Source organism: Triplophysa dalaica, chromosome 24 (assembly GCF_015846415.1).
Source record: "Triplophysa dalaica isolate WHDGS20190420 chromosome 24, ASM1584641v1, whole genome shotgun sequence".
Classification (NCBI taxonomy): Eukaryota; Metazoa; Chordata; class Actinopteri; order Cypriniformes; family Nemacheilidae; genus Triplophysa; species Triplophysa dalaica.
Genome location: NC_079565.1, coordinates 14,163,612 through 14,189,463, shown reverse-complemented (window position 1 = coordinate 14,189,463; position 25,852 = coordinate 14,163,612). Strand labels below are relative to the sequence as shown.

General features: G+C 38.5%; 1 protein-coding gene across 1 annotated transcript; it reads right to left on the bottom strand.

Moving 5' to 3' along the window:
- Nucleotides 1-12,907: 12,907 nt before the first annotated feature.
- sall1b (spalt-like transcription factor 1b) lies at nt 12,908-19,263 on the bottom strand. Its single transcript, XM_056740710.1, has 3 exons — nt 19,124-19,263; nt 13,379-16,572; nt 12,908-13,222 (listed from the first exon to the last, which is right to left on the bottom strand). Exons 1-3 carry the CDS (start codon nt 19,164-19,166, stop codon nt 12,908-12,910), a joined length of 3,552 nt encoding a protein of 1,183 aa, XP_056596688.1. The 5' UTR covers nt 19,167-19,263.
- Between the last annotated feature and the right edge of the window lie 6,589 nt (nt 19,264-25,852).

Here is a 25,852-nt window from a genome sequence, read left to right as displayed (position 1 = left end):
GGAAAAGGGATCTTTAGATTATAAAAAAATAAGAAAAAATTGTTATTTGATCAACTTCTCTGTAAATGGGGGACCAATATGGTTCTGCTATGGCATGATCGTATACGAAGAACCGTTTGTAGCACTTTGTTCAGAGTGGTTGGGTAGTTGAATTTATCAAGGACATTCCCGATTGACTTTTGAAACTTGGAAAATTAGAAGCCATTATTACCATTAGATATTTAAATAGGAACTTCAAGTGCTCTTGGAAAGTTCCTGGGTATACTGTAATTTATCCGATAATAAAAATTTTAGGATAAATCTAAATAGACAATTCATATTTTATAACGTATTATTATTCCATTCATTCTTATATATATTTGACTTATTATTTAATATTTATGTAATATATATATATATTTTTTGGATTACTTATATCTATAGATGTGTGTTTCTGGAGTGTTGGGATTGATTTAAACAAATAAATAAATAAACAGTAGATAATTCTAAGATGTTAACAACACTGGTACAGAAGCACTTCCTGTTTCAGTTTTGTTACAGTTGCTGCACAAATATACAACAAACAGAACATTTAGAATGCAGCTAAAATGTCAAACCAACAGCTTTAAGAGTTATGAAAAAAATGAAACAGGACCTCTGTTCTTGCAAAATGTCTGACGGGGATGTTTTACAATGTTAGCTTTGAATGCCTCCTATAGGAGGTGTCTGGTACAAAAGCTAAACTTTTAAGGTAAGGTTTTTGGCATAGAGTCTAAATGTATCAAGCAATTTTTTTTTCTAATATGCAAAAATGCATAAAAAACAGAAGGCTTTTTGGATACAAAAGCAAACCTTTTAACTTATGTTATTATTATTTTAGTCATTTACTGGGCCTTATCTCCGTTACATAAACGTACAGTGATGAATCTTTCACAGATAAGCAGGATGCGTGTAAAGTATCCAGAATACTAAAGTTTAAAAGGAAGTCTATGATTTCGTCATCCCACATTTTTTTTTATAAAACTAGCAACAGTCACACCAGTTTAGTGTGAAACGGTAAAATAAATGTAAGAAATCCTCAACATGCCTGTCAGTGAGGGCCTCACCAGCACAGGGTTGGCAGTATAGCCACGGGTGCTTTAAAATGCTTTATGAATGTGTATGGAGGCACAGATTGTCTCTGTGAGGAAGAGGAGATCAGGTGTGCTGTTTATGATATAAGCCTGCTATGACAAGGCTTGATGTTTATTCAGACAGGCAGAAGTCCCATCAGACCCCGCAGCCAAGATCATCCACACATATATTACTGTCAATGTCAGGTATAACCTGAACACTACAAGAGCTTTACCTCCCGGGCATGTTGATATGAAGTTAAGTTCTCATTGTTAAAACAAGATGCTTTCAGAAATTGAATTCCAGAGGTGCTATCAGATGAGATCTGTTGCGTATTCTTGTAGAATACGGTCAACAATGGGTGTTGGTCAAGTCAACACAGAATCAGTTTTTCCAAATATGCATTAGTATGAGTTGGAAATGTGTTGTTAAATTTTCCTGCCAAATTTTATTATCAGGAGATATGTGGTCATAATTCTGAGATATGTCTGGTGGATAGCAAAGACATGCATTGTCTGTGTCCTTGGCCCCCAGACTAAATGTCAAACAATACACCATAGACGGAATATTTACCTCTCTGCAAAAGAAAACGAGGCTGTAACTGTTGAAAATACAGTGCATGCTGGTTTTCATCACCTCTTAAATGCACTAACAAAACCAAAAGCCTTCTAAATGCCAGAAGATTCAGCTATGCCATATCCGCGGTTGAAAACGTGGAGTTAGCATGTAAACAGCTCTCTCTTTCAGATTTTTCCTCCTCAGTCTCATGCCTGTCAAAAAGCATTTAAAGATTTCAATGACAGATGCCCCAGCGCAATTTGCCCCCTTCCTGCCTTCATGTCACCTCCTGTGGTACAATTGTTTGGTGTTTTGTGATGCTAATGTAGCCCGTGTGCGATATGAGGTGAGCGGAGATGATTATGATGCTGATGTATGTGGATATAGACGGAAGAAAGAGAAGAGAAGAGTACTGACAGATTCATGTCCATTTCAGCTGTCCACACCTCTCAGATATAAACTCTTAAAGGGAAATTATGTTACAAACTATTTGCCATGATTTTAGAACAAAAAAGAATTTAAAGAGTAAGTTTCTAAAGCCATATAATTATGTATTTAGCATTTTCACATAGATTAACTAATGTATTGAGTTTTGTGGGAGAGAAGCTCATCTAATGCCACCAAAACGTTTTCGTGAGGCCAGTGGTTTTTGGTTCCAATGTTTGCAATGGCAGAGGCCTCAACACTGATGCTTTGTGTGTTTTGTTGTTTAGGGGATGACACTTTTTACCTAGCTTTCACAGAAGAGGCAGGACAAACACCAACCATTATGCACTTTTAACTTTTTCAACCGTATGTTTGTGTATTGATGTTTGGTTATCAAAAACACTATCTGCAAAATCAGATACAGGAGCACACTATTTTGTCAAATATTCTCTAGCAACTAAAGCAGCTTTTTTTTGCCATAGTGTCTGAAGCGAAGTGGATCATGGACAAGACTTAACTCGGGGTCTAATGAACACCTTACTATATAATTATTTTCAACTACTGAATTAGTAGTAAAGCACATGAAGCAGAAGGTAAAGAGGGAGGGGAGACAGGGATAAAAACAAAGATCAAACAGAGAATAATGGCATAGCAAAAGAAAAGTAGCTGTGAGAGCATCTAAATGACATCATTGCGATGACACATGCATGAGTTCAGACACAAGAGGCATGAGGTCATTCATCATCACTCTTTATGAAAACAGCACTCTTTTCATTGAGTCCACTGACATGTTGACACTTACAAATGACCACAACATGTTTGCTTGCATTTCTGCATACATATTTAGTGTTTGAGTCAATGTCAAGGAGAACCGCTCTGGTCGTCTTCATGGAGAAAAGCATTTCTATATACAGGTGACTGATCTTTGGTATGCACAGATTTAAACTGGAAAACTAACTAAATCTTTTTAATAAATCTTTTTGTCATTTTCCAAACTACACTATTTGTTTAGTTTGATATTATGTTTGAGAAACAATGGGGCACTTAGCGGTCATACACACAGTTTAACTATATTTATAAATACTATGAGACAATTACAGCATTGTTAAAGCATCATGTTATACTCAAAGATATATTTATGGCATTTTTTTTTTCAAACTGTATGCTCTTTAATGACCGTGGTAAGCTTAAAAATATAGAAATGGTCATCATTGTTTTATAAAGTGCTATTTGTCAGGCTGAGGCCCGAACTCGGGTCGTTGGGATAGCGATCAGACCAACTACCACAGAGCCAAAGGGTGTAGATGGAATCCAACAAGCAGAGGCACTCACGTGAAGAAATTAGTAGGTTTATTATCCACAAGAAAATAATAATCCTCAAGGCAAAAAGCAGCATCCACAGAGAGAATAACAAAAGTAATCCATAAAGACAAAAATCTCGAAAAACCACAAGGAGTACATAGAACTAAACAGAGCTTAAGGCTAGAGATGACTAACATTTACAATAACCAAGCAAAGACAGACAGAAACAGAGTCTCTTAAATAGTCCACCTAATGGGGAAAACAGGTGCAAACAATGACGCTAATCACAGGTCTTGATCAGTGCCTTCATAGTATAGAGTCCAGGGCAAAACCCTCACAGGACCCCCTCCTCTAAGAACGGCTCCTGACGTTCCCACCAAGACGACTGGCGTTGAGAGCGTGGTATTCTCTAACCAGTTTCGGATCGAGGATGTCCTTGGCTGGAACCCAGGAGCGCTCCTCAGGACCATAGCCCTCCCAATCCACCAAATACTGCCTGGAACCGCGAACTTGGCGGGTATCCAGAATACACCGGACAGTGTAGGCAGTTTGGCCGTCAATGATCCTGGGGGGAGGAGGAGGTTTGCCTGGTGCGAGAAAAGGAGAAGTCAACACAGGTTTTAACAGCGAAACATGGAAAGTGGGGTTAATTCTCAAAGACCTCGGTAGGTACAGCCTATAAGAGACTGGGTTAACTTTCCTCGCAATCTTGAAAGGCCCGATGAACCTTTGAGACAGCTTGCGAGACTCCTGCTTCATGGGAATGTTCTTTGTGGAAAGCCACACCCTTTGACCGGCACGTAGAGTAGGGGGTGCTCTGCGTCTGCGGTTGGCATATCGTTGATATTGCCGAGAAGTCTTAAGGAGCTTGTGGCGAGTCCTACTCCACACCCGGCGGCAATGCCTAACCCAATGTTGGGCGGAAGGAACATCCACTTCTACCTCTTGCTCGGGAAACAGAGGGGGGGAATAACCAAACTGACACTCAAAGGGTGACATGTCAGTGGCAGAAGATTTCAGGGTGTTGTGGGCGTACTCTGCCCACATCACGAACTCAGACCATGAAGACGGATTGCTAGCCGCCATGCACCGGAGGGTGGTCTCGAGATCCTGATTGATCCTCTCAGATTGTCCGTTGGACTCTGGGTGGAATCCCGAGGACAGACTAACTGTAGTTCCCAGGGACTGACAGAAAGCTCTCCAGAAGCGTGAAGAAAACTGGGGACCTCTGTCCGAGACGATGTCCTGAGGAATGCCGAATACTCGAAAGACATGTTCCACAATTAATTTGGCAGTTTCTTTGGCTGTGGGAAGCTTGGGCAGGGGAATAAACCGGGCGGCTTTAGAGAACCTATCCACAATAACCATGAGAGTGGTTTTGCCGTGGGAGGGTGGAAGGCCTGTGACGAAATCCACAGAGAGATGTGACCAGGGTCTATGGGGTATGGGAAGGGGGTGTAACAGTCCTTGGGGTAGGCGGTGGGACACCTTGTTCTGGTTGCAGGTAGGACAGGCTTTAACAAATGTTATGACATCCTCTTTAATTGTAGGCCACCAGAACCGCCTCTGGAGGAATTCGAGGGTGCGTCCAATACCCGGGTGACATGTGAGTTGAGGAGTGTCCCCATTGTAATACCTGTGACCGGACAGTCTTGGGAACAAACAAACGGTTGACAGGTCCACCTCCTGGATCTGGTTCTCGGGATTGTGCTTGCTCAACCTTGTGACTCAGATCCCACTTGATGGGGGCGATGATCTTGGCACTGGGGATTATGGGTTGAGGAGAATCCTCCTTAGGGGATTTTGCATAGATACGGGACAGTGTATCTGGCTTCATGTTCTTTGACCCGGGGCGATAGGACAGTGTGAAGTGGAAGCGGTTGAAAAATAGCGACCAACGGGCTTGACGTGGATTGAGTCGCTTAGCCTGTTGAATGTATTCAAGGTTTTTATGGTCCGTAAGAACTTGAAACGGTTGTTTGGCGCCCTCAAGCCAATGCCTCCATTCTTCCAGTGCCAATTTTACCGCTAGTAGTTCTCTATCCCCTATATGATAATTCCTTTCTGTGGGTGTGAGACGATGGGATAGAAAGGCACATGGGTGCAGCTTGCCGTCCTCTCCCCTCTGAGATAACACTGCTCCAACACCTATGTCTGAGGCATCGGCCTCCACTATAAAGGGTTTATCCAGGCTAGGGATAATCAGAACCGGAGCAGTGGTAAACATCCTCTTCAGGTGGTTAAATGCAGACTCGGCCGAAGAACCCCAGACAAAGCTGCCCATGTTCCCCTTTGTGAGGGCCGCTAGAGGAGCAGCCACAGTGCTGAAGTTCAATATGAACTTGCGGTAAAAATTGGCGAAACCAAGAAAACGTTGCACCTCTTTTACAGATGAGGGGGAAGGCCAATCCACAATAGCTTGAACCTTTAAAGGGTCCATCTCTACGAGACCAGGTTGGACTATGAATCCCAAAAATTGAAGCTTGGTGACATGGAATTCACATTTCTCGGGTTTGACATAGAGATGATTCTCCAGCAGGCGTCTGAGAACCTTGTTGACATGAACCACATGCTCTTGCAGAGAACTCGAGAAGATGAGAATATCGTCTAGATAGACGAATACGAACAGGTTGAGCATGTCTCTGAGGACGTCATTGATAAGGTTTTGAAACACCGCAGGAGCGTTGGTGAGACCGAAAGGCATGACACGATATTCATAGTGACCCGTCGGGGTGTTGAAGGCCGTTTTCCATTCATCTCTCTGTTTGATACGCACCAGGTGGTACGCGTTGCGCAAATCAAGCTTAGTGAAGATGGATGCCCCTTGTAGGATCTCGAATGCTGTGGCCATCAGAGGTAAGGGATAGCGGTTTCTGACTGTAATCTTGTTCAGTCCTCGATAATCGATACATGGCCTGAGACCACCATCTTTCTTACCAACAAAGAAGAATCCAGCGCCTGCGGGGGAAGTTGAGGGGCGTATTATGCCTGCTGCCAGAGCCTCATTGATGTATTTGTCCATGGCCGAACGCTCGGGGGATGACAAAGAAAATATTCTGCCCCTTGGAGGATGACTATCCGGAAGCAAGTCGATGGCGCAGTCATATGACCGGTGAGGTGGCAGAGAAGCAGCTCTTCTTTTGCAGAACACCGTCTTGAGATGATGGTACTGGGATGGGACTCGGGAGATATCTGGGGTTTCTTGAGACTCAATGACATGTTTGGGAAGAGTAGGTGTCAAGCAGGCAGTCTGACAATTGGAACTCCAGTTGATAACCGTACCAGTGGTCCAATCGATGTGTGGGCTGTGCTGGAGGAGCCAGGGGTGGCCCAAAATCATGGGGAACTCAGGGGATTGAATGAGGTGAAAACTAAGTTTCTCATGGTGTTTGTCCGTGGTGAGCCCCAGCATAGAGGTGAGATGAGTAATCTTCCCCGGGGCTAATGGTCTGCCATCCAGCGCAGTAGCCGTAAGAGGTTCAGGCATGAACTCTGTGGGAATCTGGAGGTTGTTGGCCAGGGTAATGTCCATGAAATTTCCAGCAGCGCCGGAATCAATAAAAGCGTGTAATTCATGTCTGTGATTTCCCCAAGTGAGGGTGACAGGAAGGAAAAGTCCAGAGTTAGATGGTGAATCTGAACGTGTGACTCCCGTTACAGTCCTTCCTTTCCTGTGCGGGGCTGATAGTTTCCCGAAAGTTCAGGGCAAGTTGATCTAAAATGGCCATGTCGACCACAATAAATACAGCAGTGTTCTCTCATGCGACGATCTCGTTCTGAGGAGGAGAGCCGGGTCCTTCCCAACTGCATGGGCTCTGGGGTTTCTTGAAGCCCTGATAGCTCAGGAACACGGGTAACATCAGTAGGTGGATTATGGAAAGCAAAACGAACCTGGTTTCTCTCTCTCAGGCGGTTATCCAGCTGTGTGGCATGGTCTATGAGTATCTGGAGGTTACTTGCTGGTTCTCGGAATGCCAATTCATCCTTAATCACCCCTGACAATCCATTAAGGAAGCACACCATCAGAGCCTCGTCATTCCAGCCACTTCCTGCTGCCAGTGTTCGAAAGTGAATGGCATAATCGGCAACGCTACCACGGCCTTGTTGTAGATTCAGGAGCCTTCCGGAAGCTTGTCGACCACTGAGGGGATGGTCGAAAACTCGTTTGAACTCCTCTTCAAATCTTGCAAAGTTTGCACAACATGGATCCTGTGCCTTCCACACCGATGTTGCCCAGGTAAGTGCCTTGCCCGAAAGGAGGGTGATTATGTAAGCTATTTTGGCCCGATCTGAGGGAAATGAAGTGGGCTGCAGTTCAAAAGTGAGGGAACACTGGGTGAGGAATCCATCACATGATCCAGGGTCACCCGAGAAGCGCTGTGGTGGGGGTAGGCGAGGTTCCACCAGAGAAACAGGCCCCGGAGGAACCACAGGACCGACAGCTCCCGGTGGGGAAGCCCCGGATGGCGCAGGCAGTCGCTCAGAGATCTGACGGACAGACGAAAGTAGATCCGAGAGGATTTGAGAGTGTTTCGTCATCAGACTCTCTTGTTGTGCTAGAGCAGTGTCGTGTCGTCTTACCATAGAGTCATGCTGAACTATTGTGGCCAAGACTTGTGGGTCTCCTGCTGTAGGATTCATAATGGCTTGGTTATTCTGTCAGGCTGAGGCCCGAACTCGGGTCGTTGGGATAGCGATCAGACCAACTACCACAGAGCCAAAGGGTGTAGATGGAATCCAACAAGCAGAGGCACTCACGTGAAGAAATTAGTAGGTTTATTATCCACAAGAAAATAATAATCCTCAAGGCAAAAAGCAGCATCCACAGAGAGAATAACAAAAGTAATCCATAAAGACAAAAATCTCGAAAAAACCACAAGGAGTACATAGAACTAAACAGAGCTTAAGGCTAGAGATGACTAACATTTACAATAACCAAGCAAAGACAGACAGAAACAGAGTCTCTTAAATAGTCCACCTAATGGGGAAAACAGGTGCAAACAATGACGCTAATCACAGGTCTTGATCAGTGCCTTCATAGTATAGAGTCCAGGGCAAAACCCTCACACTATTAGAGGCCAAGTATTTATCTGAAGTGGAATTGTGTGTATATATATATATATATATATATATATATATATATACTCATCCTTTGAATTTTCTGGGACTTAAGAATACATACATACTAATACACTAAAGGCATTTTATAAAAATAGGAACATGAAGTATTATCCTTTTAACCTCTCATAAACAATCTTATTCATTTTTTTATCAATTCATTCATAAATTGAATGCAAACTTTAGATTTGATCTTTGGCCTTAATGTTGCCAAAATACATATTTTACTCTGATGAATGCAAATTTGTATCAAGTACCCAAAATGCTCTGATACTGAATTATTTAATCAAACTAAATATCATTAAATAAAATATTCGGATGAAGGTAATATATTAAAAACAACTATAATGTTGAAATAAATCAATCAAAACAATGCTGAACCAAGGGACCACCACATGCATTCGCCCCGTGTAAACTCAGACCTCTCGTGTCGTGTGTTGTTACATAGCAGCACTGACTGATTCCACACGCATCAAAGAGTCGACACATCGTTTATGATCAGATATGATCTAAGCCATACGGATGCCTGACACAAAGCCATAATCACAATGTTATCAATAGTCAGGTTCGGGGTGATACATTTAAGCCCTGCTGGAGATTTGGCCCTTCCACTGTTATTGAATATTTCCATTGTCAGGCCAACAAAAAGCGCGATGATCGCAGGGAAAATGCTTACACAGGGAATTCTTTCTTTGCATTGTAAACAGTGGCTGATGTCAGCAGTTTTGAAGAGAAATATGTGATGATTGGAGAAACATTGTTTTGTTCTTCTGTAATGAGTTTCAGAAAAAGCATCCAGGCCTGTGGACAGTTTGACGGCTCTTGTGTCATGTAACTAGCCTATATACAACACAGATTACAAAACAAAGTATTTAAATCCAATTCTAAATCGGATTTATGTGTCTGAAATGTTTGTGAACAACAAACTTTACTGGAAATATAAAGTAAATTTGTAAAGCTTTATTTATTTTTATTATTTATATATTAAGTATTATGTTTACTTTGATAAAAAAGTAGTTACATACTGAAATTATGCAATTTACCTCAGCGGAAAAGCACTCATTGTTTCTATTGGCTATGAGATATTTAAATAAAGATTAATTTAATTCTTGAAAAATATTGATTTTGATCCGACAAATCTAACATAAAGTGTGTGACATTTCAGTCATTTTCTCAGATAACTTAAGCAAAAGATTTACTCTCAATGCGGTCTATAGAAGACATTAAAGATATCCAAAAATATCAATTTTTTTTATTATTGGAAATAACATACTTTTCGGAAATACTATGAATTATTTTATTTTGTCATTTTAATTGTTTGAGAAAATGGTTGAAACAGAAGTGATCTTTATGTTCCTCTCCTAACTCATTCAGATACATTAGACAGTGCTTCCCATCTGTCTAAATCAGATATCTAGTGAGCTTTATATTCCCTTGAGTTTCATTCTAGCTGATTGTTCATTTTATAAAGCCAATGATGTGTGTGTGCTTGGGGTATAGGATTCCCGTCAGCTGGTCAGTGATACTGGAAAGAGTGTTTCATGGATTTGACAGTTTGGATGGCAGATCTTATTAACCAGGGGATTTATGTGGTATTATTGCGGTAACACTCAATGGACATATTCCTGAATGGAGTATTTATGAGTCAGATGCTTTTGGCAGTACTTTAAGCTACTCTGCACAAATTTCACCATGGAGAGTGGAGATACATGCCATACCAACAGGAATTCCTAACCATTTTACACATTGGCTTATTTCTATCAATTCGTTTGTGGTGAATAGTACAAACTGTATGATAAGGATAAAAAAAGCAACACTGAAGCCCCACCTTGAACCCCGCTCCTAGCCCTAACAAGTGTTGGGTGTAACTAGTTACTACGTAATTCGTTACTGTCATTTAATTACTTTTCCCTTAATAAAGTAAAGTAAGGGATTACTCTTACTTACTTACTTATAGCCTGAAATTTAATTACAGTTACTTCTGAAGTAATTAAACTAAATACTGTATATAATATATGTGTGTGAAATAGAGGATTTGACATCAAATTTCTAAGTCTAACTTTAAAATCTGTGCTTTAATGTATAATTCTCACATTTGTAATAATTTTGTCTGTTAATAATACTATTTTATGTAGTTTTATAGTATTTATTTAAATGAATTAATAGAGCTGTTTCATGTCTATGCTTGAATCACTTAACTAAACGAGGTTGATATAGAATATAATTTGTGATTATATGGTAATTCAATACTTTTTCAAATAACTTTCCCAACACTGTTCCTAACGTAACTGGAGGGAAAGCAAATCGTCCTAAACTGTACGTGTCCGAATTGCACAAAATCATACAAATAAGGCAAAATTTGCTAAATCGTAAAATAGTTATTTTGTCACGAGATTCTGTTGAGACTTTACAGTAAGCTAATAAGTTATACGGTCGATGCTGTTTTTTGTTTCAAATTGACATTTATTATCCTTTTTCTGAGCTTGACAAAAGAGGTTCTGATGTTGTATGACTATATACTGTACATATACGAAAATATTCTACTTTTGCCTTGAAACAACAGTGTACAGGTTAGAGGTTTGAAATCAAATGAGGAAGGGTAAAAACTGATATGAGAGTTTTTTCTTCAACATTGTCAGGTAGAACCAATACTCAGTAGGGTTGACATATGAAAAATACTGAATAATTAAACAAACTATGTTTAAAACGTTTACAAAGTAATACTGACAGCAGCATTTACAATTGGACAATACATCATTTTATCACCAATGAAATAGATATATCAGGAGTCCAGACAGCAAACACCAAACTGTTACTGACCATCTGTCTGTGTGGTTTACAGACGTGTGGTCGTACCTGCTCGATGAATGGTCTCTATTATTCTGTTAGGTTGTAGAAGTATCATCTTCCATTGGCAAAGATCATTGCGTATTAACACAATGTCTTATTATTGTTACATTTATTGAAATGTAAATGTAGGGGACAAGGTGACCTAGATTTTTATCAGTAGAGAAAGGACATGAATTCTACTCATGTGGAGGTGGACAAGAATCATTTCTTTGTTAATGGTAATTAGTTGAAAAAGGAGAGCAGTGGTCCTTTGAGCAGGTCTATACACTCATACGGTACAACTTACATTATATTCAGTAGTTTCAAAGCAAATTCCCATTGATTTTATTTAAATGGCAAGTGGAGATGTTGTGCAAGCATTGTGGCTAACTATAATGATACATAAATTATACGACAGCGTCAAATAAAAACAGAACAACAAATGCTTTGAGAACTTGAAATTGCAAATTTATGCTACAACATGTAATAACATCATGAGTATGTTTACAACGTCCATCCATCCATCCATCCATTTTCTAACGCTTATCCGAGCTACCTCGGGTCACGGGGAGCCTGCGCCTATCTCAGGAGTCATCGGGCATCAAGGCAGGATACACCCTGGATGGAGTGCATGTTTACAACGTATAAAATAAAAATAAATACGGTTTAGTGTCCACACTTACTGTTTTACATTGTAAATAAGTATAACAAAGCACAAATGTATTATAAATATGAATTAATAATAATTATAAAAATATTCCCTAAGTAAAACAAACTAAACCAAACCATACGTTTAGCAAATGATGAATACTTCCATGTTCAAAATGAACTTCATTCCCAAATAAAAAAGACTGTTGCTACACAATAACGGGCTGTGTCCACCGAGGCGTTAACGCCTGCGGCCGATGTGTTTTTTCAATTGTTTTCAACGGAAATGCCGCTCTTTTAAAAAAAAGCCATCAGTTGACGTTTTTTTTCCAAGCATAGCGCTTCGACCGAGAGCCCAGAGTTGAAAAATGCTCAACTTTGGGCAGAATGTTGCACCTGTAGCGGGCATTTTCAGCAAAACTCCTGCCATTTTCAGCCAGATAAATGCGCCTCGGTGGACACAGCCCCTAACAATAGTTTTTCGAAATACTAAAAAACCTACACAGAACTAATTAAAGCTGCAATTTGTAACTTTTTGATGAAAAACAAACAAAAAGTCTCCTTACAGTACCTTATTAACAATGGTGAGCTTGTAATAAAGAATTAAAATGAGTTTTTTTTAAATTTGAGTTTACAGGTCAGAATTCTGTGGAAAAATGTCATTTGTTTTGAACACATTTAAAGATAAGTACACAAAATTACCTGCAATTTTGTTTCAAACAGAGATGTCGATAGAGAGACAAACGTTACAGATTGCAGCTGTAATACCAATACAACTCACAATACTTCAGAGAATACTACACAGCATTATAGTATATTAATGTCACTATACAGTAGCTACAGTATGTATGAAAAACCTATAGCAAATAACCAGGAAATTGCATAATTTTGTATCCAAAAAAGAAAGTCCTGATCCAACTGCCTCAGTTGAAAATTAAGGTGAAGCCAAAGTAAAAGCACGGTTGAGCTCAAATTTTTCTAAGTTTTCGACATGTCCGGCAGACAAGTGATTTATGGCACCATTTTGAATGACAGGTATCTTGTTTGCTCTCAAGGCCAAACCACTATTGAGAGAGGCAAAGTGACTCCATAGACCTATGGAGACCTCACTATTCCCTCTACCTACAAAATCTTTTAAGGGAGTGTCTTGAAATCTCTCAGGAATAGATCTAAGAAACGGACCATCAACAGATAGCCTATGACCTCGTCTAGCTGGAGAGCTGCTCCACATGTGAGTTCCCATATGAACCTGGGTGGACAAGAAAAAAGTTCAGGTACTTAGTCAACAAGCATCCGAGAGGATAAAATTGTTTACATTTAGCAATAAAATACTAAATGGCTATTTGAAACACCTTAAGAACTACAAACAAAGTTGTAATACTTTTACCACTTTTCACTGCTTTACCTTCAAATTTCCTTTAGTGGTAAATGCACGTCCACATATATTGCAGGCAAATGGTTTCTCACCAGTGTGGGTTCTCTCGTGAATCTGCAGTGCACTCGAGGAAGAGAAGGTCTTCCCACACGTGTGGCAGAAGTGCTCTTTAGCTGATCGCGGAAGTGGTTCTGCTGTTAAAGTTGCTGTGGAGAGTGTGGGTAATGTGGAAATGGAGGAGCTAACTACACATGCTGTGGAGTCTTTAGAGTATTTCTTAATGTAGCTATTGTGGTCAACTCTGTTTGAACACATGATTGGTTCTGTTAAAGTCCGAAACTGGTTTGTCGCAAAAATCTGATTTTCTGGCTCAAACAACTGTGAAGGTAAATCTTGCATCTGATGGGTGAGCATGTGCTGCTTGAGGTTCCCTTTGGTTGAGAACCCTCTATTGCATGCACTACAGATGAATGGGCGTTCTTTGGTGTGACTGCGGTAGTGGATCTCCAGAGCACTTTGACAGGCAAACGTCTTATTGCAAATATCGCAAACATTGCTTTTCAGGTTTTCCCTCTCACTGGTAGAAAGAATCATGGACATGCTGTCTTTTGAGATGTCTCTAGATGTCCCATCTAGTAACCGAAGGTTGTGATATGAAAGACTTAAACTATGTGACTCAGCAGAGGATGTTGTCAGGTTTCCTTCAGATATGGAGTATTCATGTAATTCAGAAGTAGAGCTGTTGGAAGAAGGGGGCTTCCAGATGTGTGCTCTCTCAGTGTTGGCTGAATTATTTCTCTTACAGTCCAGATTTACTGAAGATGATTTCTGGGTTAGGCAGTCTCCATGCACTAATCCATTCTGCGTAGTAAACTTGGTATCCACATTTGATATCTGACTCTCTGGTGCAGTTGCTCTGGCAAACTCTGAAGAAGCAGGAGATGACCTTAGATTGTCTGGTAATGCGTCTTGGTTTTTACAATCCGAAACACCTTTGACAACCTCCATGTAGTCAGTAGAGTTATCAACTCTTGAGTTCTTTTCATCTGGTAGGTCAGTGTCCTGGTCCATAGAGTCAGGGTGGTTATCGTCAAGTGGGAAATTGGGGATGTGACCACCCATATGCATGTGAATATGCTGCTGTAGGACAACTGCATTTGTGAACTTCTCTTGGCATATCGGACAGGAGTGCTGAATTCTAAGGGGTTGCATGGATCGATGAATACCGTAGTGTGTCTTCAGATTGCCCTTGGTAGTAAAAGCTCGTCCACACACTCTACATTTGAATGGCCTCTCTCCGGTATGTGTGCGGTAGTGCATTTTGAGGGCACTTTGACAACTAAGAACCCGATGGCAGATGACACACTCATTGGGATCAGAGGACTTCTTATCAATGTTCTCTACCAGACGCTCCAGCTTCAAAGTCTCTGAGCTTCCTGTGAGATTTGGATGTCTTCTAAAAAGAAATTTTGGTTCAAGCTGCTCCAGTTTTAGCTCAGTTGTTAATCTTGAATCCATTGTATTTGTAACGATGTGGTTTCCTGAACTTTCTCTCGAAAAACGTACAAAGTTGCAAAGGCTCAACTCTGGGTTGACCTCCGGAAATTTCTCTTTTGAAATTAAAGAAGGGATATTGCTAGAACCATCTTGATGCCCAGTATGTCTCTCAAACACCTCACTGACACTGACAGAACTATGAGGTTTGGTTATTGATACCCCTTCCTCCTCTTTTTTAATGGGTGGAAGACTTGGCAAAGATGATGGAAGTATATAGCCAAGTGAGTTACCTGCTAAAGGTTTATTTTCCAGCAACATAGGGACAGGCTTCTCATGAGCAAAAGACATTCCATATGGGATACCTGTGCTAGTTGGGATGTTATCCAAGTGCTCAGGAACTGGATAAGGATTCAGCTGTATGTTAGGATACTTCTCTTTATGACGCTGGAAGTGGACTTTAAGATTTCCACGTGTGGAAAATCGATTTCCACAAATGTTGCATTTGTAAGGTCGCTCTCCAGTGTGAGACCTCAGATGTATCTGCAAAGCGCTATCGCTTCCAAATACTTTGGCACAGAACCTGCATTTGTGTTTGAGTGTACAATCTTCACCAGGCCTCTCGTGGTTAAATAATGTCATATTGAGTGGTTTGCCTTTCCTCTGCTGAACTAATGCAGTCAAAGCATTCAAGTCCTCAACAATTGCACTTATACTCGGCAAGGCATTGTTTTGTTTATGAATCAATTCATGTTGGTTTAAAATGCAATCTGTAATCAAAGGATGAGCTGTGGACTGTTCTTTAAAATTAGTTTGGCTAACTTTATCATTCCCTGTGTTATTATGCAAAGATTGGTTACTACATAGATCACTGCTGACTTTTAAGGGCACAGAGTTCCCTCTGTTTTCGTCAGTCACTTGGGTGTTTTCTTTATCACTCCACGAGTCATTTTGGATGGTCTGTGAAATATGTTTCGAATTTTTCGCATTAGCAGACTGGCTTGCTAGGTTTTCTGCTAGCTCAGCAGTTGCTGCTAATTGCTCAGAGACATTTGAACTAAGTTTTATCAGTGAACTCGCCACTGGTGTATCAGTATTTTGGTCTGCTAAAAGCAATATCTGCCATTGAATTTCTTCAATTAGTTTGAGCTGCTGAATCTGTTGTTGCTGTAGATCTAACAACTGCTCGATCAAACCAGAGGTGGTAGTTTTGCTGGTGCTATCGTTCCTTGTATTCGGAATACTTTCCAGTGAAAACTGAGCCACAGCAACTTTGGTATTTTCTAGGTTTTCAATGAAAACATTGCTATTAATGACAGATAATTTACACAACTCAAGTAAGCGGTTCTCTTGGGGTAGAACTGTATCCATTCCATTATCGTGATGTGGATGGGAGTTTTTGGCAGTTTCATAAGTGATTTCATCAAATGTATTTAAGGATATGTCCATTTCTCTTGATGTTTCATCCTTTAAAAGTTCACCAAGTTCCTTTGTATTGCTGGTTTTTTTCACACCATCCAAGGGCTCGTCAGATCTGAAGGGGGATGAACTGGTGAGGGTAGACGGTTGAAAATCTGGGCTATCATTTGCAGTTACTAAGAGAATCAATTGATCTTTTAAACAGTTTTGCTGATGTTGGTGAAGGTCTGTTATATTGGCAAATTCAGCACAGCATTGTTCACAGATATGGATGTCACACATTGGAGTTGAGAAGTTGTCCATCGTATTATCTAAATGTAAAAAACAAATGAACAAAAATGTACATTTTAATAGAAATTAGACAAAACCTCATAACTTTTAGCAAGAGTAAACCCATTAAGCATCTCAACAGATGACACAATAGTCACAATAGTCACTAAATATAAGGTAGCAAATTTGGACTTCTAGATAATACATTTATTTTGGCCTTTTTAAATTGTTCTCAAATTCAGTATTTTAATTTGATATTACATTTTGTCCAGATGATTAGTGACTCAATGCAGACGGGGAACATATTACGAGACCATTTCAAATAGTTTTTTCAGTTTTTCTGAATTTACTATTAATAATTATTACTATTATTGTTATTATAATTGTTTTATTTTGTATTCCTATTACAGTAACAACATTTCTCCCAAATTTCACACAAAAATATTGTTTATATTTGCATTTATTTGTAGAAAATGATAACTGGAGAAAATAACAGAAAACATTCTCCGTATTTATCAGACCTCAAAGAAAACAATACAAAACAATAACAATATATTTGATATTTGAATATATTTCATTAAGAAAACAAATATTTGTATATGTATTTATTAGGGATGCATGATCAATTATCGGCCATATCGGTATCGGCCGATAAATATTCATTTTCAATGTTTTCGGTATCAGATGATAATTAAATTAAGAACGATACATATCCTATAAATTATGAATAATTTCCTCTGGTTGACCACTTCAGCTGCATGCTGCTCACAGTTAAAATCCAGTACTGTTCAGTCTTTCTGTCATGTTCATTCGCATACTGCTGATAGAAAAACTTTGCTGATGTAGTATGTAGATATTTATGAATGTGTAAATTATAGAAACAAAATAATATTTTTTGAAACCAACTGCTGTCTGAATGCTTTCTTTCTTGAGACCTGTTAGACTTGTGGCTATTGAGATCACCTTTCTGGGTTGATCTGGTTGAGCATATTTCAATTGTTTATTAACTAAACTTTATACCTGTAAAGTTTAGAAGAAGAATGAAAGGATTTTTAATTAGTGTAAACTAGGTTTGGTATATGATTTTCAGGAGAAAAAAATAAGAATTTTCAGTCTCAGAAAATGTTAAATTATTTAGATACAGTATATCGGCCAATATATCTGTTATCTGCTTCCAATGTTCAAGAATTATCGGTTATTGGTATCGGCCAAAATTTAGATATCGGTGCATCTCCAGTATTTATATGTGATAACCTCGATTTTTAACACAGTTTTTACATCTTTACATTGCGGTTGAATGACTTTGTCACTCCTGATGTTTAATTTAGTTGAAATTCAAAAGACACTGGACTGGAATGGCCACAATACATCAACAAATGCTGATTAAAAGAATATTTTAAGTACTCTCTTAATTTTTTCCTCGGCTGTTTTTTGTTGTTTGTCATTAATGATTTTAGTACCCTAATAGTAACATACCAGCTAACTACAACAACCAGCAATACAATACATGACAAGGATAGGGAAGTTGCAATAGGTCAAAAAAAGTGTGAAGTATTTTCTGATATTCTGATGATCAGTAATCTTTATGTTTAATTGGCCTATTTTGTTCATTTCATCTGTGACTTACACAAATGATGTTAAGCTCAATATCAGCTGTAAAAAAACAAACCACTATCTGTGGGGTTAAACAGCCAAAAGTTCTTCAGTGGCACAAGAGCTTGTCTTAGCTTATTGATACAGCTAACTACTTTAGTTTAATAGTTTAATAGTAACTATAATAGTTACTGTAAAGTCATCAAACTGATGAAATTACACAAATGGCCACATGGGCACTATGTAGTGACCATAGGAATGCTAAACAACACCAGTTTATTTCAGTTTCTTTCAAATAGTCAATCGTTTCTTCCACTACAGCCCTGCACACTTCTCTTAACCAAGTAATACTGAATGATTGATGCTGGACACTTGTTGACTATGATAATAATAATAAGTACCGTTTACAGTATCCATCTGTACACAATAAGGTAATAAAATGTCTGAAAACATTTAACATTATGCAGTACATGCCAAAACAAGAACACACAACGCAAATACATGTACATTCACAAAACTGTTACAACAATAGCTTATAATACATTCACAATTGGGGTGTAGTGTTGGGATGCTACGATGCAACTCTAATTCAACATCCTGATGTCTGGTATCCTTTAGAAAAAATAACCATGGTTTTATTATAATTGAACATAACTATAGTTTTGGCGGATTGATTATCATTTGTGTAGTTTTACCATAAATGTCATCGTTAAAATATGGTTACTGTAGTGAGATCAGAGAAAATTTTATTGTAATCTACAATACAGGTAAAGTGAAACCATGGTTAATTTTTTTTGTAAGGGTACATGAATATATTCTAACCGTATGCTCGACAGATGGGCTAAACATTTTTTATGAGACTTAAGTACAAACACTTTAAGATTTATTCTATTGTAATACAGAAAGCTGTTACCAGCATCCCCATTATTTAACCTTAAATACACAAACATTTTCGCGTTATACGATCAAATTGCAGCAAAAAGCCTTGAGAAAACTTACCGGTGAGGACATACTGTGGTTTTGCTTGTTTCCTCCGGGACATACTGAAATGAAACAATGTTGATCTCCTCAGGAATATCCACTCATGACAAGTTTCAAAACCAAATCCATCCGTGTCAAAAAGTTACTCGTTTGTCATGACTGAGAAATAATACGTTTGCAGAAATGAAGTTATGATGATCACATTAAACGAGTAATGCCGAACATTCTTCACGTAAGTGTCGATATCCACATTTCATTCATTCCCACAATTTACGTGACAAATCCACGAGGACGCCCACCCGCTTCTATTGGCCAACTTGTTTTACGGTCCGCCCCTCAAGGTTTTCCTTCGTTAGGGTGCTGTAAAGAGGAGGAGCCTGTGTTCATAAAAAGACTGGCAACGAATGAATCAGTGGCTGGAAATGTGAAGGATAAATGTTTTACACATGACCACATGGCATGATATAACTTTGATATGAAATTAAAAATGTTTTTACTTCTCATAACATCACTTGTGTTCCTAAGCTGTACAGACAGTTTTTTTGTTAAGAGAATTTAAAGCGATAAATTCCTAGATTACTTTAAAAACCTTGATTTTTAAACAGTGGCATACAATGTAGTAACAGTAAAGCTGTTGTTGTAAAAAAAAAATCATTAAATAATGAATACAAATAAAAAAAAAAAAATTTAGTGCCGTTCAGCCTGTATAAATGCATTAAAATTATTTTTAGAATGTTGTGACATTAGTTGACAGCACAAACACATTATGACTGTTCATAATTTTTTACCTCACTTTTCAACTGTGAATCCACACACACACGCGCTTTCACAAAAAATGACCGTGTACTGCTGCTAATGGTTAATACAGTCATATGCATTAAAAGACAATGAAACACACGACCTTACTGAGTCTAATGATGTATTTTGCATAGTTTTATTAAATGGTACCACGGTGTAAACACGTTATTTTTCACTGTCTGTTCTCAGAAGCTTGTGTTGTGGTGAACAATGATGTGTTGACCAGGTTACCTTACACATGAGGAATTTTTCTGCACTCTTTGATGGTGGATGAACATAACTATTACTGTCCACTTGATATTTTGATTCATGGTTCTTCCGTGCGGCACACAAATACATAAATACATATGTCATTTATGTTTTGTGTGAGAGTGGTGTGTGTGAACAGCAGCACACCAGGTGCTCTGTAGTATGAGTCATGTTTTACATTACATTATATGAAGGGCTATTATCTTTGCCCTAGGGTCCTTAGCAACACACTTGATATGTGCAAATGACACACTTACAAAAAATCACAGCATGCCAGCACTGACATATTTTCAGACCTTTCTTACATAATGAACTTCCCAGGTGAGGTTTTCTCACTACTATCATCTTATAAAGTTTTCAGTTTATTACACCAGTGGCATTCGACTTTCTTATTATTCTATACAGCCAACTTATGCACAGATAACTATAATATATGTATTCATGTATAGGTATCAATCATTATACTCATAATTGTATATTTTAAATACTCATAAGATTGTTAATGAAAGTTTAATTGACATATATATTTTTCTACTGCTGTATATGTATTGTGAAAAGCACTGTACAAAGAAATGTGACTTTAAAATTAAGATATTAAACTGGTGTTTTAGTAAAATAGCTCTGAACAAGTGAAACTATAAATTACAAAAACATTATTACTGTAAACTGTGCCCTGAAGCAAGACCATTTTTTTAAAAGCCATCTATTCAATTCAATTCAAGTTTATTTATATAGCGCTTTTCACAATGTGTATTGTTTCAAAGCAGCTTTACAGGGGCAAACAGGAAAAACAGAAAAGTTAAAACACAGCACAGTGCATGGTATTTATACAACGAGTAAGTTCATTCTAATAAATAACATCTAATTTCTAAATAAATAAATGAATGAATGCAGTCTCCCGGTGAGCAGGCCAACACTGCCCTGCTGTGGCGAGGAACCCAAACTCCAATGATTGATTAATGGAGAAAAAAACCTCGGGAGAAACCAGGCTCAACCGGGAGGGCCAGATCCCCTCTGACGTGTCATAGCTGCACTCAGACTGCTGACGTGTGGTTTAGGTTTAGCATTTAATACCAAATATTGTAACTTCAGTATTAATAAGACAAATAGTCCGTCTTTGCTCTTGGTTGGGGATGTAGTGGTCTGAGCTGGGATGGTCCGATGGTCATATTTCTCTTGGCAGCTGGTGGAATTGCCTTAGATGGAGCGGGGATGGTCAGTCAGTCTGCAGCTGTAGCTGGCGTAATCTCAAATTGGGGATGGGCAATTTTACAATTCATCTACAATTTTAAAATGTATATTGTGGGTTTTTGTTAAGCATTTTTTATAATTGTAATTTATGTATAGGCACAATGTTACATTTTCTGCTGCCTCAAAAAAAATTGCTCCCAAAAATTTAAAGTAATAATAAGGATTTTTGTGTGCCATTGTATTTTTTATGTTTTTAATCTTCCTTTACCTGCGCTTTCCTTGATTGATGTCTTAGATGTGTGGATTTATGTCTGTCAGTATTTGGTCTGGGTAGATTGAGTTCAGACAGCCAGTGTACCAGACGACAGATGTAATAATTGTTCATTTCATTATGTTAAAAAGACAAGAACTTCTTTCTCCTCAAGGTAAAGAATAGAAGAAACATTCTGTAAATCTGGAAATGTTCTGTTATATGTTGTGTATATATATGAAGAGTTTGTTTGCAAAAACAGGTAACTCATAATATTGCATTCCAATTATTTCAATTAAATTGCTGTTGGGTTGTTTTGATTAAGTAATAAAAACTGATAAAAAATACAGCTAAGTAAAACAATAAAAACAAAATCACAATAAAAAGCATAATCTGTAAACATTTTGAAAAACGGAGTTATCAGTTATGGAAGTGAACTCTTCCTATGAAGATATGACGGTGAGCTCTCCTTCTCAGCAATGTCTCTAGAAGGGATCGATTTCTTTAAGTGTGATTTGCTTAGAAGTCTGCATTTATAGTTTTCATCAGATTCATAGACTGATATTATTTGTTATGTTATACATTAATTTTATAGTCGTATACTCCTACTGTTGTCTCAACATCTAAGAGGAGATGATACGGATGAAACATAAATGACAACTCATATATAAAAGAGCATTTCCTTCCTGGCTCCTTTTTATTGCTAGGTAGTTACTCACCAACAGGCGACTTTTCAAGTTTGACCAAGGGCACATTTTCCATGGAAATGTTTTTATAGATGGCCTTGAATATAAATGAAAGTCTTCCTGAGAGTTTGCTTATTTTTGTTTTTACGAGAGCACATATCGACAATTTTTCATGCAGCCATCCTGACAGAGCAGTGTTTGACATCTGCATAAACAGCGCATATTTATGACGTGTCAGCTGTGTTTGGCAGGCTGGACATCGATGTGTGCTAAATCTAGACCCTAAAGCTGTCTGCGGTAAAGTGCCAGTCAGAAGATTGACAGGTGTGTGAGTGACAGGACGAATATTTCTTCAGAAATATCAACTTCATCAGCTTGTCAACATATTATATCAAAACACACCGTGTTTTCATTAAAGAAATAAATTTATGTTTGTTGTATGTTTATTCTTCCATTCAATATTATATAGCAAAAAAAAACAGAGCGTACGATCTGTATTTGTAAACAAAATAAAAACTAAGAGCCATGAGTAGTAAATTTATAACATTAACACACCCTTCAATGATGTGATAAAATACAGCTGGATCATGATGATTGGAGCATGACACAATGAATGATACTACAAGGGTATTTTGTAATTGCATGTGACTCAACACTTTGATCTGTGATAAATAAGCAGATAAAAAGCACTAATAATAACAAGAGGGAGTGTCACAGATGGGATAAAATGGCATGTATGTTTCGGGATGTCTCTCAGAGCACTACCGTAAGTTATTATTATGGGCTGTAAAATCCTTTTTCTTTATGCTGTAAGTCCATTAGTCACCTCAGACAAATAGCACTACATTTCCTTGATCACGTTTTTTTTTACAAATGTATTGCTGTCAACCCTTAAGTATCAGTATCAGTATTTTTGTCTTCCTTTTAGTAACATTCTTCAAGCAAGATCTCTTTCCTCAAGAAGATCACATTACATATTCCTACCAACATTTTTCAAATGATCTATCATATTTAAAAAAAGGTTTATAATGCATTCCAGACATTAGACATCACATTAACTTTTTTAGTCTCCTTTAGAGTTTCACAAACTGAGTTCAGATTTACCAAGTCTGCAATCAGAAGTCAATATTTTTCACGTTTTCAACATGAACTCATTCCTCATCAGATGTTTCCAAATCCAGATTATTTTACCTCTTCAATCTTCATTCATTTTAAACATTCATACTCTTCAATACCATTTTCCTCTAGTTTAGGACTTGTCAACAGAGAGTGTATTTCAAATTTAATTAATCTAGTTCTTTGTTTCAACAGAAATCTAACATAATTCTGTATATGCTTTTGTAGCGAGGAAGGCGGGACGGGAGCCACGCGGCGAGGCTGGTGGCTTGAGTGATAGAAGAAATCAGCTGTGCGCACACTGATCCTGCAGTTCGTTCTTCCGAGGCATCCTCGCAAGACCAGTCTCCACAACAACACAAGTACGTTCATTGCGTTCTTTTGAATTGAGAAACGGCCTAAATGTTTTATAACACAGGCTGACAAACACGCTGTGAATAAGAGCAGCGTGGGGTCATATTCCAGACGGTGAGGTCACACACTGACTCGCACCCTCAGCTATGGTCGTCTTTCATTGACTCTCAGTTATAGCATGCATGCACTCGCACACACACACAGTGTTTCCCAGCAGCTCTGAATCATTTCCACAATGATACACCAGGTCAGATCAACACAGGTGTCCTTCAGCAAGCATTCATCCACTTGATGTATAATTACTCATAATAGATTGTGTTATTCCCAGTGATGACTAAGACATTTTACAACATACCCCATAGGCTACAGTCAGAACAAACATAAATTGTAGAAAAACATAAATCAACAACAGATGTTGATTCAAGGGATGCTTTCTTATGTGTCTGCTGATTTCTTGTAACATGTTCATTAGTCGTCATTAGTTCTTTTACCTGCTTAAAGTGTCACGAAACCTCCCCTTTCAGCTGCATTCTACATCACTGTCGTTTTAGTAAAATGCAATTGAAATGGGCGTGAACAATGTGAGAAATAGAAGAGCCGTTTAAAAGAGAGACGGGGGCTATTGCTCCAACAAGGCGCTGTCATGAATAACTAGGAAAAATGTCTTCTCATTGGTCAAGAAAGCCCAGTCTCATGAATAATAAGAAGACACCAACGCGTCATCGATGTACTATAGTACCTTTGACGTTGGCCAGATGAGGATTTTAAAGGGGTCATATGGCCCGAAGGTGTGTTTTTCTGTGTCTTTGGTGTGTTATAAGTTGCCCATATATGTATCAGACACGTTAAATTGCAAAAATTTAAGTTTTGAAACAAAAGATGCATTCTATCTAAAAGCGATTGCTCAACTAGACCTGCCTGAAACGCCCAGTGTAACCACACCTCCACGAATGTACGTCATTTCGTGGTATGACTTGACGGCCCAAATGTAAACGCAAGTGAGGTGGGCGTACTTGTAAAGCTCATTGTATCGTCACCGTCGCAGCCATGTCGTGAAGACGCTGTATGTTTCGTTGCGAATAGAAAGCCGCTCTGTTTGCCCATTCAAAAGATGAGAAAAAAAAGCTTTGGTTAAAAAGTGGGGCCATTCTAACCATTACAACTTCGCATGACAGGGGCTTCAGATTTTTGCTATGGACTAACGCGGATTGATTTTCTTGTGTGTTTGAGATCTGCAAATGCAGACACGTGCGCAACGAGAAAAAAGACAACATAAATCCTAATAATCTGTAATAATATTCCAACTAGAGTCAACAAATGTCGTGTTTATAAATGGATTTATTGTCTTTGCTGTGTCACGACGAGACGTGGGTTAACACTGAAGTGGGTTGATCAAGAAGGCCTAACGCGCGTTATTTATTATGTTACCATTTCCTGCTGTAATGCGAGCTTGTTTCTAATTCACACAAACTCTGTATGATGTATATGGTTGTTTGTTTATAGTCTTTATGACGTCATATATAAAAGGTTAAACAGTAAGATATAGTTTTTAACTATTTAACATAATATGTTTTAAATAAAACCTTACCAATACTTTACATCCTGCAAGTCGCGCTGGCAAAGTTGATGTATCGGCTTGATCATTCAATTCAATTCAATTCAATTCAAGTTTATTTATATAGCGCTTTTCACAATGTGTATTGTTTCAAAGCAGCTTTACAGGGGCAAACAGGAAAAACAGAAAATGTAAAACACAGCACAGTGCATGGTATTTATACAACGAGTAAGATCATTCTAATAAATGATATCTAATTTCTAAATAAATAAATAAATGCAGTCTCCCGGTGAGCAGGCCAACACTGCCCTGCTGTGGCGAGGAACCTAAACTCCCATGATTGAACCAGGCTCAGCCGGGAGGTCCAGATCCCCTCTGATGTGTCATAGCTGCACTCAAACTGCTGACATGTGATTTAAGTTTTAGCATTTAATACCAAATATTGTAACTTCAGCATTAATAAGACAAATAGTAGGGATGTAGTGGTGTGAGCTGGGATGGTCCGATGGTCATATTTCTCTTGGCTGGTGGTGGAGCCACTCATCTTC